This window comes from Sinocyclocheilus anshuiensis, unplaced genomic scaffold (assembly GCF_001515605.1).
Source record: "Sinocyclocheilus anshuiensis isolate Anshui unplaced genomic scaffold, SAMN03320099.WGS_v1.1 scaffold648, whole genome shotgun sequence".
Lineage (NCBI taxonomy): Eukaryota > Metazoa > Chordata > Actinopteri > Cypriniformes > Cyprinidae > Sinocyclocheilus > Sinocyclocheilus anshuiensis.
In genome coordinates, this window is record NW_015557156.1 from 672,162 (window position 1) to 685,696 (window position 13,535).

At 36.3% G+C, this 13,535-nt stretch overlaps 1 protein-coding gene across 1 annotated transcript in view; it reads right to left on the reverse strand.

The window, feature by feature from the left end:
* Window positions 1–13,535, reverse strand: part of LOC107678162 (multidrug resistance-associated protein 4-like) — a 53,938-nt gene that overhangs the window by 34,613 nt on the left and 5,790 nt on the right. Inside the window, exons 2-7 of the mRNA XM_016473342.1 lie at window positions 11,296–11,299; window positions 10,971–11,195; window positions 10,559–10,648; window positions 6,259–6,422; window positions 3,109–3,234; window positions 2,180–2,429 (exon numbers count right to left, since the gene is read on the reverse strand). Of these exons, the coding sequence (XP_016328828.1) occupies window positions 2,180–2,429; window positions 3,109–3,234; window positions 6,259–6,422; window positions 10,559–10,648; window positions 10,971–11,195; window positions 11,296–11,299 (859 nt within the window). The remainder of the gene's footprint in view (window positions 1–2,179; window positions 2,430–3,108; window positions 3,235–6,258; window positions 6,423–10,558; window positions 10,649–10,970; window positions 11,196–11,295; window positions 11,300–13,535) is intronic.

Sequence of the window (13,535 nt, forward strand, 5' to 3'; positions counted from 1 at the left end):
CATCAGAAAAGCAGCGTGCACATTTCTGGTTAAAAATGAAAGGCCATCAACTGACAAACGGGAAGCATCACCATTCAAGTCAGCAGCAAGAGTCAAAGCTACACAGTTTACTAAACGGTGGCAACCTCTTTTAAGTTATTCTTGACTGTGTTGGATTGACTGCTTTTATGCGTTGCAATTTATTATAATTTATTATATATATTATATATACACAGTGGGTACGGAAAGTATTCAGACCCCCTTAAATTTTTCACTCTTTGTTATATTGCAGCCATTTGCTAAAATCATTTAAGTTAATTTTTTTTCCTCATTAATGTACACACAGCACCCCATATTGACAGAAAAACACAGAATCGTTGACATTTTTGCAGATTTATTAAAAAAGAAAAACTGAAATATCACATGGTCCTAAGTATTCAGACCCTTTGCTGTGACACTCATATATTTAACTCAGGTGCTGTCCATTTCTTCTGATCATCCTTGAGATTCTACAAGGGTTTCGCATGCTGTATGCACTATTTTTTTTCTCAAGACTGTAATCATTTCCGTGACTTTCCTAGATCTGAAATCACAACTTTAGCTTTCCAAAGATGTGGGAACACTGTAACTTCACAAAGACTGGCATTTACATTACAGTTCAAAGTGACCCAAGTCCTATTTTTTCCTCCCAAGTGGCACAGATCGGATATGACCCACGAACGTGTAAGCAGGAACAAAAAGTGCATGGATTCTCAGATCCGTTTAGAGCTCATTCCTATGTGGAAATAAACCCAATATGAATCACAGACGTGCTGGTGCGTCTGCCATTTAAGCAGACACATGGGATATTCCCCTGTCAATATGAGTCATACATCAGTTGAAAAAGCAATGGTGGCTCAACCCAGTGGACTCATGCTGAAGTTTTATGTCTTTTGAGACATAATTTTATTATTTTGTCAATGTCCATTGCAAATTGTGCCATTTTTACTTCCTTTTCAGCCTAAGCTTTATCAGGTCAGTATGTCTACTTTGGGTTGTTTCCCCAAGTGTATAATGTAAATGTTATGATCGTCCAAAAAACTGGATCCAGTCAGGGTTTCTGCAGACTTGAACAAGTTAAATTTAAGACTTTTTAAGACCTTTTTAATACCACCTTATTTGAAATTTAAGACCTAAACCTGTAATGGAAATACACATTTTATTACATACATATATGTAATATTTAATGTGTATAAATTAAAAAGAAAACAAAATATCACTGATGACGCGCGAAATGCAGCTGGAAGGCAGGAAGTGATTTTTCACCATAGAAATCACTGCTATAGCAGAAACTCAAAATGCCTGTGTTTTGCGTTGTTTATGGATACTCAAATCGGCCAAACCGAGAAACCACAAGGCGCTTTTATTGTGTACGAAAATGTGTTGCTCATAAGAGGGGAAAAGTCAAGAAAATGACTGAAAATGCAGGAAAAAGTGACATATATAAATATAAAGTGATATAAATAAATAGATACAGGGTGACACAGTCAGAATTCACTGAAACGCCACACATAGACACGATGTAAATAAGATATTATTTGCATTTCTGAGAGCTTCGTATCACGGAATCGTGAGATTGCGATAAATTGAAGTGAGTGAGCTTTTTAGTGATTAACGTAAGATGAAAGCGCTATTTGCTCGATTTCTAGGCTATAATCGATTCAGAATTTAAATAAAAGTTGTTTTACGTGCTGCTAACAGGACCAACAGCCACAAACCCTGTACATGCAGCAAAGTTTCAGGAGTGACATGTATTCCACATCCCTCATATAAATACGGGATTCACTTTCGAAATAGCTTGTTTACAATCAGGGTTAGTTGCTTAGCCTATATGGCAGGCAAGTATTTCAATTTAGTTTAAAAATCGGGATTTAAAAAAAAACATAAGGATCACGTCCAACATATGTTGTGATTATAAATACCTTTCTTTTGTAATAGTGTGGTGGTTGAAGAGAGATATCCCCTCATATGATTGTAAAGCGCGTTGGGTGTACAGCAATACAATGAAAGCGCTATATAAAAAAAATGCCTCAAAAATGCCTCATGCCAAAAAAAAAGTACAAGACCCATCGAATCCGAATTTAAGACATTTTAAGACTTTTTAAGCACCCGCGGACATCCTGGATATAGTATAGTTTCGGCCTAATGATGGCGGTCATACCTTGATCCTCCGGATGCTGATGGCAGACTCGGACACTTTCTCGATAGCAGCAGGGAAGAACAGAGTAACAGTGAGGCGGATGGCACTGTACAGCGACACGACCACAAACACACGGCTGGCAGAGATTTTGTTGCCCACCAGAACGTACACAGTGAACGTCACAAACAGGATGATTTTATTCGCCATAAAGAACGAGGCCATGTTCAGTCCTCGGAGGTAAGAGCTGCTCATGATTTTTGAGATCTCCTTTCTACAAGAAACAAACAAACAAAAAAGAGATTTTAGCTATTAATGCCCAAGAGTCATAAAGATTATTATGTCCAAGAGATGGATGGCCTTGCATAGAAGTACTTTACAAGGTTGGCTTGCACAAAGTTCATTCTGTCTTTTCATAGTTAAAACGACATTAGAAACAGAACCACAGATAAGATTAAAAGAAGCATTGTTTGTGGCATTGCAAGGGTAAAACTGAGATTTCATGGCTTCAAATTGTGATAAACATTATCAAATCTTTACTTTTTTGACATGCTGACATTCCCCCAAGTCCTGGACCACAGTACAAAAGTAGGTGAACACAACTGGTTCTAGTCATGCGAGTTTATGGCATTGGATTGCACTTGCAATGCATTCTCAGCATTGCCTCAAGGAATGCTTTAGTCGTCTTCTACAGTCAATTTACATTTACAGTCAATTTAATTTTAAGTCAACACATATCGTTTAACGGCACAGGTGTTTTCTATCATTCCATCATTTGACCAACTCAAGGTTTTACAGATCTTTATAATAAAATCAATACAAGTCCTTTAAAAAAAACCTATTAAAACCTTAAAAAAAACCTTTGGCAATTTGTCATCTTCAGTCAAGAATTCTGCTGGCCTATGTCAGAGCTGCAGCAGTGTAAACAGATTAAATAAGTCTTTATCATTTACCTTCGTACATCATTAACCAGTGCTGCGAATGGCTTCTCCCAGGCATACATCTTAATTATACGTATACCAGACACCACCTCATTCATAGTGCGTATCCTACTGTCAGTGAAGGCTGCCGTCTTACTCCTGTGAGACACACACAGAAGATTTTTCAGATATAAAGCGTTTTCTAAAACATAAAAGTAATCCTGTAATAAAAAGCTACTTTTTCAAACCAGGTTTCACATCTTTGTTTAAACATGTCCTAGAATTAATATCTTAAAGGGATCGTTCACCTTCAGTTGCTGGTGCCCATTGACTTGCATAGTGTTTTTTTCCATACTATGGAAGTCAATGGGGACCTGCAACTGAAGGTGAACTATCCCTTTAACATGACCCTGATCAACCATGAAGTATTAACCCTAAGTTACACTTATAAATTCTTAATTAAATAATTAGGCGATGACACCTAATAAAGCTATCAGATCATGACCTAACTTACAAAACTTATCTTCTTTGTTAGTAAAAAATAAAAAGTACACAAAACTGAATTCATTTGGTATTTATAAGTTCTTAGGTAAAAGTGCAAAATAAATTGTCCTGATTTTAACATTACTATAAAGAAATTCTGGAATATTTCACCTTTCATCTCTTAAGTATTTGAATTTAAAATGAAACAAAAAAAAATAGTTTTTTTAATAATCTGACAAATACATGTGACAAAAGTTTTTTTGAATTATTTCGAAAAAATAATTGTTGAATCATATTCAGGTAGACTCTGAACCTCGGGTGACACCTGATATCAGGCTTTGCTCAGAAAGAGTGCATAACCCCAGAAGGAAAGGGCATGTGGTTAAACGTGTGACTATGATTTATTGTGTTTGAGCACTGTGGCAAGACTGATCACCACAATAATTTCTTCACTGTAAAAAATCCAACTTTTCGAAAAGTTCAAAAAGTAGCCTGAACAAAGAATTTTTAGTAGGAGAAGTCAGTTTAATTTTTTGTGTGAACTGAACAAAAATACTCTAAACATGTCGCTAGCAAAAGTTTTGTTTACCTTACTTATATACTCAAGTATTTGTTCACAACATATCCAAATGTTCTCCCAACTTTTCAAATTGAGTCATCTGAACAAACAATTTCACATTGAACAATATTGCACAAGTTCCCAGCATGCATTGCAGCTTGAAAACATTTTATGTTAATTATTATTAAAATACTATCATTGTTTACTGGCTTAATTTATGCTGCTGTTGTCACTGTCAGTTAGCTGTCATGTGGATCAGAGTTCATATTTTTACTGATTTAAAATTTGTTGATGCTCACCATGGATGAGAATAGTGTGCTGAGGTACTGTATATGTGCGTCTCATTGCAACTTGTTTAATACATTTGTCTATTAGCATAAATGTTTGCCTTTAATTTTAAGGAGGCGAATACTACCCATACTATGTAGAAGGCTTTGAAAATAAACAAATCTAAAAGAAAGAGGATTGTTAAAAAAAGATTAGCATTGCTAAATGCTAAAAATCTTTGGTTGCTCTGACAGATCTTTTAACACTCAGTAGACTGACTTAATTAGATGAACTAAAGTTGTCGGTTGCTAGTTGAGTTAACTTTAAAGGGTTAGTTCACCCAAAAATGAAAATTACCCCATGATTTACTTACCCTCAAACCATCCTAGATGTACATAACTTTCTTCTTTCAGATGAATACAATCAGAGTTATATTAAAAAAACATCCTTGCTTTTCCAAGCTTTATAATGGGAGTGGATGGTAGCCCAAAATTTGAAGTCCAAAAAAATTGAACCAATCCATTATAAAAGAAGTCCACACAGCTCCGGGGGGGTAATAAAAGCATCCCAAAGCGAAGCCATCCTAGGTGTATATGACATTCTTCTTTCAGACGAATACAGTTGGAGTTATATTAAAAAACATCCTGGCTCTTCCAAGCTTTATAATGGGAGTGGATGGTAGCCCAAAATTTGAAGTCCAAACAATTGAACCAATCCATTACAAAAGAAGTCCACACCAGCTCCGGGGGTTAATAAAGGCCTCCCGAAGCGAAGCGATGCGTTTGTGTAAGAAAAATATCCATATTTACATCTTTATAAACCTTAATCTCTAACTTCCGCTAACTGCGCGTTCACGAGAGAGTGGCGTCCAGCGGATGACGTAGGCATAGCATAAACTCTGGTGAGAATATGCTGGTCTCGCGAGAAACAAGTTTTGTTTACAGCAAAAGAAAACCAGTTTCCTCTTGGCTTATATTGAAATCCTCCGACATTTTTCTTTACAAATCCTCGTTTTGTACTACTAATTCGTGACCGGTGTTTTGTTTTGCTCTCTCCTCTGCGCTTCCACGTTCGTCACTTCCGCATTCGTCACCGCGTTTGCCTACATGCTACGTCACCCGCTGGACACCACTCTCTCGTGAAGGCGCATACGACAGTTAGCGGAAGCTAGAGATTAAGGTTTATAAAGTTGTAAATATGGATATTTTTCTTACACAAACGCATCGCTTCGGGAGGCCTTTATTAACCCCCCGGAGCCGTGTGGACTTCTTTTATAATGGATTGGTTCAAATTTTTGGATTTAAAATTTTGGGCTACTATCCACTCCCATTATAAAGCTTGGAAGAGCAAGGATGTTTTTTTAATATAACTCTGATTGTATTCGTCTGAAAGAAGAAAGTCATATACATCTAGGATGGCTTGAAGGTAAGTAAATCATGGGGTAATTTTCATTTTTGGGTGAACTATCCCTTTAAGTAGATTGCTATATGTTGCCTAATTTTTTTGAGTTAGGTCAACTTTTTTTTTTTACAGTGTTATACATGAATAGTTTGATAATGATTGGAGATGAATAACAGCTCATTATGGACAGAATAACTACTATAACAGAAGAATGCACCATCTTCAGCATGCAAAGTTCTTCATGCTCTTGAACTGTGCTTTTGAGCTATTAATTATTTCTAGATTACGTAAATCTGCGCACATGCAATTTATTTAAGAATAAAGCCTACTTGAAGCCTGAAGCCTACTTGACACTATTCACCATGACATGAAGAGCATTTTGTGATTGTGATTAAAGCTTTCAGCTTCTTATGATTTCTTTTCCCTGATTCAATTTTAAAAATTCCCTGTCAAGAGTAATCCTGAGATTGTACCTGTACTTTGAAAACAGTTTCCCAAACATGGTCTGAAGTGGCATAAGAAAGATTAAAACTGCCATGCCTGCAAGGCATGATGCTCCAATCTCTTGCCAAAGCAGACCAATCACAGCTGCGGCTTGCAGAGGCCCCATCCACAAGTAGTGCAGAAAAATAGTCAACTGGGAAAAGACATGTGAACAAAACAACAGATAATTATATCATACTACTTCACCAACCAAAAATACCATGTTATTACCATGGGGTTTGGATGTGGCACTATAGTAACACCACGTTTTTTGGACATGTACAAACACAACTATTCAAAAGTTTGGAGTTGATCAGATTTTTGAATGTTTTTGAATATCTTTTATGCTCACCAAAGCTGCAATTATTTGATAAAAAATACAGTAAAAGCAGTAATATTGTGAAATTATTACAACTGAAAATAACCATTTTCTATTAGAATATTTTTTAAATGTAATTTATTCCTGTTATGACAAAGCTGAATTTTCAGCATCATTACTCCAGTCTTCAGCGTCACATGATCCTTCAGAAATCATTCTAATACACTGATATGCTGCTCAAAAAACATTTCTAATTATTATCAATGTTGAAAACAGTTGTGCTGCTTAATATATTGATAAAAATTATAAGTAATATTTGTGGAAACTATGATACTTTTTTTCAGGATTCTTTGAAAAATAAAGGAAAGGTCAGTTAAAGTGAAAAAGAAATCTTTTGTAACATCATAAATGTATTTACGGTCACTTTTTGCATTCTTACTGAATAAAAGTATTAATTTCTTTCAAAAAAACAAAACAAAATAAATCTTACTGACCCCAAACTTTTCAACAGTAATGTATGTTTCTTGGATTACCATGTAAATATCATAGTACATGAACCATGGAGTACCATATATGCTATAGACTACACAAGTACAAAGTATTAACCACCAACAATTGTGTGGTTTTTATATAGTACATCGGGTTTGAAGTTTAGATTATATAAAATGCACATAAAACCAACATCTGGATTCCATCATCAGCGATCATTTAATAAGCTCTTACATAGCAGCACAAAACCATGACGTAGCATGTTATAGTTCATGAGACAATTTAGTGTAGTACTTGGGACATGGTGTACTGCTTTTGTAATTTCACATTACAAACAGCCCAAGAGATTATTTTTAGAATCTACAAAAAAGGAGCTTAAACTTCAAAGTTCTAATTTCGGGTAACTTGGACTGAACAAAAACCGAACTTCCTGGAATTCTTCACAGAACCCCTTTGATGTCTGCTGGTAAATGCAAGAGAAACGCCTCTAAATACTGATGTAGAACAATGACATTCCTACTACAAATACACAGAATAACTGCTCAGATAGTATGAACATGGTTTGAAATTATGTCATGTGTTTACCGAGCTGCGTTAAAATAATACATAACACACAGCCATCTATCACATAATGATAATAACTCGACTGCTAGAGACTCCACTGGCCTGATTAATGGGTGAGTTAGAAACCACAACACATAAAAACAGTTTAAAATGTTTAACTAGACTTCCGGTTAGGCGAACTATGGAGTAAGACGTGTTCGTGGGGGTTCCTGCAGAATTCGACCATATTTCGATACTTATGCACATTTCCACATAATACTCAGTGTCTAGGTGTAGTGTTGGTTAGTGGTGTTTTATTTTATTTTCATTTCTTGCAACAAAAATGAAAACTAAAAGCAGTAAAGGAAGTAACGCACAGACATCGCAACAGCGGCCTGCTACTACAAGCACATCCTTGGCAGAGCTGGATTCAGCCAGCCCGGACGAGTGTACTGAGTTCGCGACGACTTCAAATGATACACAGTCCCTTAAAACCGAGATACTAACTACGTTGCGCAAAGATCTGGCGGAAATATTTCGCTCCGAGTTGCGGTCCATGTTGGGCGATGATTTGGCTACCATCAAGAGCGAGCTTCATGCAGTTAAAGCAGAATTCTCTAATAGTATGGTTTCGATGCCGATGGGGTCACTTATTCATTGCTGTGGGAGACACTCAAAGCTTACCTCCGGGGACAGATTATTTCTTATTCCGCACATTTAAATAGAGTTCGCAACACAAGGATACGTGAACTCACTTCCAATATTTTTCAGATTGATCAGCAGCTCGCTAACTCCCCTTCACAAAATCAATTTAAAAAACGTCTCGATTTACAAGCTGAACTTGATCTCATTCTGACAGATGATGCTGAGCGGCTTCTTTTGCATTCTCATAGCACTTATTATGAGCATGGTGATAAAGCTAGTCGCCTCTTAGCTCATCGGTTAAAACGTCAAGCAGCTAGCCGACTGATTCCACAGATTCAAGACCTATCTGGTAATTTGATATCTGATCCTGAAGGTATTAATGCCACCTTCAAATCTTTTTATTCATCTTTATACACTTCTGAATCTCCATCTGGTGCCCAGGATATGGCTTCCTTTTTACAGAACTTAAATTTTACCACAATTGATCCTGCTGTTGCTGGGGATCTCGAAGCCCCTATAGAAACCAACGAAATTAATCTGGCAATTAAAAGGATTCAAGGTAATAAAGCTCCCGGGCCCGACGGTTTTCCTGTCGAGTTTTTAAAAAAATTGCAGAATAAACTGTCCCCATTACTTTTGTCAGTGTATACGGAATCTTTAGAGCATGGTTTCCTACCGGAGACACTTACACAAGCATCCATAATTCTGTTACTAAAAAGAGATAAGGATCCTAAGCTATGTGGCTCTTACAGGCCCCTTTCCTTACAGAATGTGGATGCCAAGATTTTGGCTAAAGTGCTGGCTTCTCGCATTGAAAATATACTACCAAAGATTATATCTGAGGAGCAAACAGGTTTCATCAGGGGGAGACAGTTATTCTTTAATGTTCGTACTCTTTTAAATATAATTAATCTTAAACATTCCTCCCAGACACCTGAGGTTGTTATTTCACTCGACGCTGAGAAAGCGTTTGATCGTGTGGAGTAGGAGTATCTTTTCACTGTGCTTCAAAAATTTGGGTTTGGGGATAATTTTATTAAATGGATACGTCTTTTATATGCTTCTCCTCAGGCGAGTGTGCACACCAATAATAATAGATCCAGCTATTTTAGGCTGGGACGGGGAACACGACAGGGGTGCCCACTCTCCCCTTTGCTTTTCGCCCTGGCCATTGAGCCATTGTCGACTGCTTTGAGGTCTTCCCCGTCATTGCAGGGAGTGGTGAGGTCAGGCATTGAAATTAAACTATCACTTTATGCTGATGATCTATTATTATATGTATCTAACCCGATTTCGAATTTTCCAATTATTTTATCCATGTTGCAAAAATTTGGCTCTTTTTCTGGATACAAAATAAATCTCCACAAAAGTGAGTGCTTTCCGATTAATGCATTGGCTATGGGTCTCCTGCAGTCAGATGTTCCATTTAAATTAAGCAAAACAGGATTTAGATACCTTGGCATTAATATTACTCATTCTCTCTCTTCTCTTCTATCTGCTAATTTCTCTCCTTTGTTGGAACAGACTAAGTCTGATTTTCAGCGATGGAGCAATCTGCCTCTATCATTGATAGGTCGGATTAATGCAGTGAAAACGAATGTTTTACCCAAGTTTCTTTTCGCCTTTCAGTGCATTCCTTTGTTTCTCCCCAAGCGTTTTTTAAAATCTATCGACCAGATTGTCACTGACTTTTTGTGGGGTGGTAAAGTGCCCAGAATTCGGAAATCATTGCTTCAAAGATGCCAGCTGAATGGTGGGCTCTCTTTACCTAATTTCATGTTTTACTATTGGTCAGTAAATATTCATAAGATAACATTTTGGCTTAATTTGTCCACAGCACCATGGTGCAGATTGGAAGCAAATTCATGCATATCTACCTCTCTGTTGGCTTTGCTTACTTCACCTCTATCCTGTAATGTCTCTTAATAATATTTGTTTTAATAAAAAGTTTGAACATAAAATGTTTAACTAATTTTAATTTCCCAATAACCCGAAGTCAGATTGTAAACGCACATAAGGTTAAGATGACCTATTTGAGACCTCTCATGCTACTCTGAACGCTGGCCAATCTGTTACCAAGTAACACAAGCCCTTTACGGTAAATCACTTGTGTTGCCTTTGGCTGTTTTAACTGGAAAATTAACTACACAAAACAATTCCCTGACTAAACAAGTAACGCGTTTAATTCCAATAAAAAAAAAAAAACCTGAGTGACCTGCTTCAAAAACAGGAAATGGACAACCAGTGACTATAACTCTTAAGAGGAAGACAAAGAAGTTCTGGAAATTTCCTACCTCATCGAACTTGTTGACGTCATTCGACAAAAGGTTAACAATCTGCCCGGTGGTTGTCTGGCCCATGGCTGTGGCACTAAGGCACAACGCCTAAAAGAAGAAACAATTCAGAGGGTTTGTGGGAAATACCGTGATAAGGAATTGCCCTCAGCCAAGCCTAAAAATAAATAAATCATTCCTATTGCTCATATCTACAGACACTTTATTAAAAGAAAGAGAGAGAGAGAGAGAGATGTGGCACACTTGGAAAAAAAAAGACAGAACCTCAGATTCCCATGTAAACATCATGTTATACAAATATGGTACTTATTAATAATCCTGGTGCTACCATCTGGTACTATCACTGTAACTTGGCACCTCCTCAGAAATTTTTTTCTGGAAAATCAGGTTTGTGTTTTTAAGAAAATCTAACCTTTCTGTAGATCATGTGACACATTGCAATGCGGATTTTCATTCCAGCTCTTTGGACGTGGTAAAAGTAGAGGTGGTGGAGTAAAGCCAGACCCAGAGCGGAGAGAGAGATGCCTGCTGCATATCCATAAGCTTCATACAACGCTGCCATGTTATCAGGCTCAGATCTCTCAAAATACTGAATGAGTTTTCCCAAAAACACTGGTTGAATCACTTTAATCACCTCCTATAATGGGGAAGAAGAAACATCCGATAATAACAATGTGAAATAAATGACATTTTGTACTTGTAAGAACAATATGAGGCTGAACGGATTAGACGTTCACATTCCTAAAAACATCCACACCCTTGTCTTTATTATACGAGGAAATTGTGGTAGCCTTTTTTACAGTCTTGTTCTACATTTAAGCAAATAGAACCCCAAAATCTGTTTTATTGTTTTCCAAAATCCATGTTTAAATTTTTCTGGGCAAATGTATTAGGCTATTTATTAAAAATGATGGTTATTAAATGAATGCATAAAAATTTAACAACTGAATTAATCTTAAAATGCAATCAAATTAAATTTCAATAATTCCTTTCCCTTTTTGGCAAACAAAGTCCTGAATTGACAAAATATTGTGTTAAATTCCATAATAAATAATGTTTTAATAAACTGTATTACTATTATTATTACTTTGAGAAGTAAATTCTACAGTAAAATAGTGATATAATCAGGGGTGCACATAAGTGGTCCACAGGTGCGGCCAAAATAAAAAATGCACTGTATAAATAAGTTCTGACAGCGCATTTGCGTACCGACATGGTTGACAGCTGTAAATGCACAATTACCATTTTAGATCTACTTAAAAGCACAAATCTAGGCTACCCACTGCCGTTTTCAAAGCACAGTGCAAAACTGTGACATTTCATTCACTGACGCGCTTCAATTCATAGGTTTCAGTCACGTGACCGGCTCGAAGACTTGGAGGACAAAACATCCATAGACCTGCACCACAAGTCTGTCAATTTTCCATCTGTTTCCCAGCCGCAAATATTTAGATCACCTCTCAAAAGAATAAAACAAAGGTATGCGAACAACAGTGCGACAAAATGTTGTAAAAACACTTAAAGTGCCTTAATATATTTAAAACCGTAATATTAAAGGATCAAATTCAGTAATCACCACATTAATGATGCATAGTTTACATAGGCAAGCAGATGAGGCCGGAATATGAACGCAATGTGCTAAATGGTTCAGTATTGTATTAGGCTATTTATTAAAAATGATGGTTATTAAATTAATGCATAAAAATTTAACAACTGAATTAATCTTAAAATGCAATCAAATTAAATTTGAATAATTCCTTTCCCTTTTTGGCAAACAAAGTCCTGAATTGACAAAATATTGTGTTAAATTCCATAATAAATAATGTTTTAATAAACTGTATTACTATTATTATTACTTTGAGAAGTAAATTCTACAGTAAAATAGTGATATAATCAGGGGTGCACATAAGTGGTCCACAGGTGCGGCCAAAATAAAAAATGCACTGTATAAATAAGTTCTGACAGCGCATTTGCGTACCGACATGGTTGACAGCTGTAAATGCACAATTACCATTTTAGATCTACTTAAAAGCACAAATCTAGGCTACCCACTGCCGTTTTCAAAGCACAGTGCAAAACTGTGACATTTCATTCACTGACGCGCTTCAATTCATAGGTTTCAGTCACGTGACCGGCTCGAAGACTTGGAGGACAAAACATCCATAGACCTGCACCACAAGTCTGTCAATTTTCCATCTGTTTCCCAGCCGCAAATATTTAGATCACCTCTCAAAAGAATAAAACAAAGGTATGCGAACAACAGTGCGACAAAATGTTGTAAAAACACTTAAAGTGCCTTAATATATTTAAAACCGTAATATTAAAGGATCAAATTCAGTAATCACCATATTAATGATGCATAGTTTACATAGGCAAGCAGATGAGGCCGGAATATGAACGCAATGTGCTAAATGGTTCAGTATTTTCCTTATAATGGTTTTCCATGGGAAACTATTTATGTGAAACTTAACATATCACACATTCACATATGTGAAACACAATGTGCACATTGTGATCATATTCTGGCTTCATCTGCTTGCCTGTACAAAATATACATAATCAATAAGGTGTTTACTGAATTTCGCCTTTTAATATCTGCGTTTTACTACATTACTACTTAATGCAATCTGCGTAAAAATAACGGTCAGTCGGTCAGTGGAGCAAAGCTTGGTTTTGCCCTCCAGGTGGGCATTCCTGTAAGGGTGTGACGTCACGTGAAAACTATCAATCGGCAGTGCTAAACCCGGAAGTGCATATACTTACTTTCCGGCAACCCGCCAAAATAAAAGCCAGCTGATTTTAAGGATAAAAATGATGAAAATTCATATTAAAAAAAGTAGTAGTAGTAAAATAGTATTATCACACTTTATTATTTTGTTTAATATTTTATTTAAAAAAAATAAAGTGCAATAATATTATCACTATTATTAATTTATTTTTTATAGTTATATTTAATGTATTTAATGATGTGCAGTGT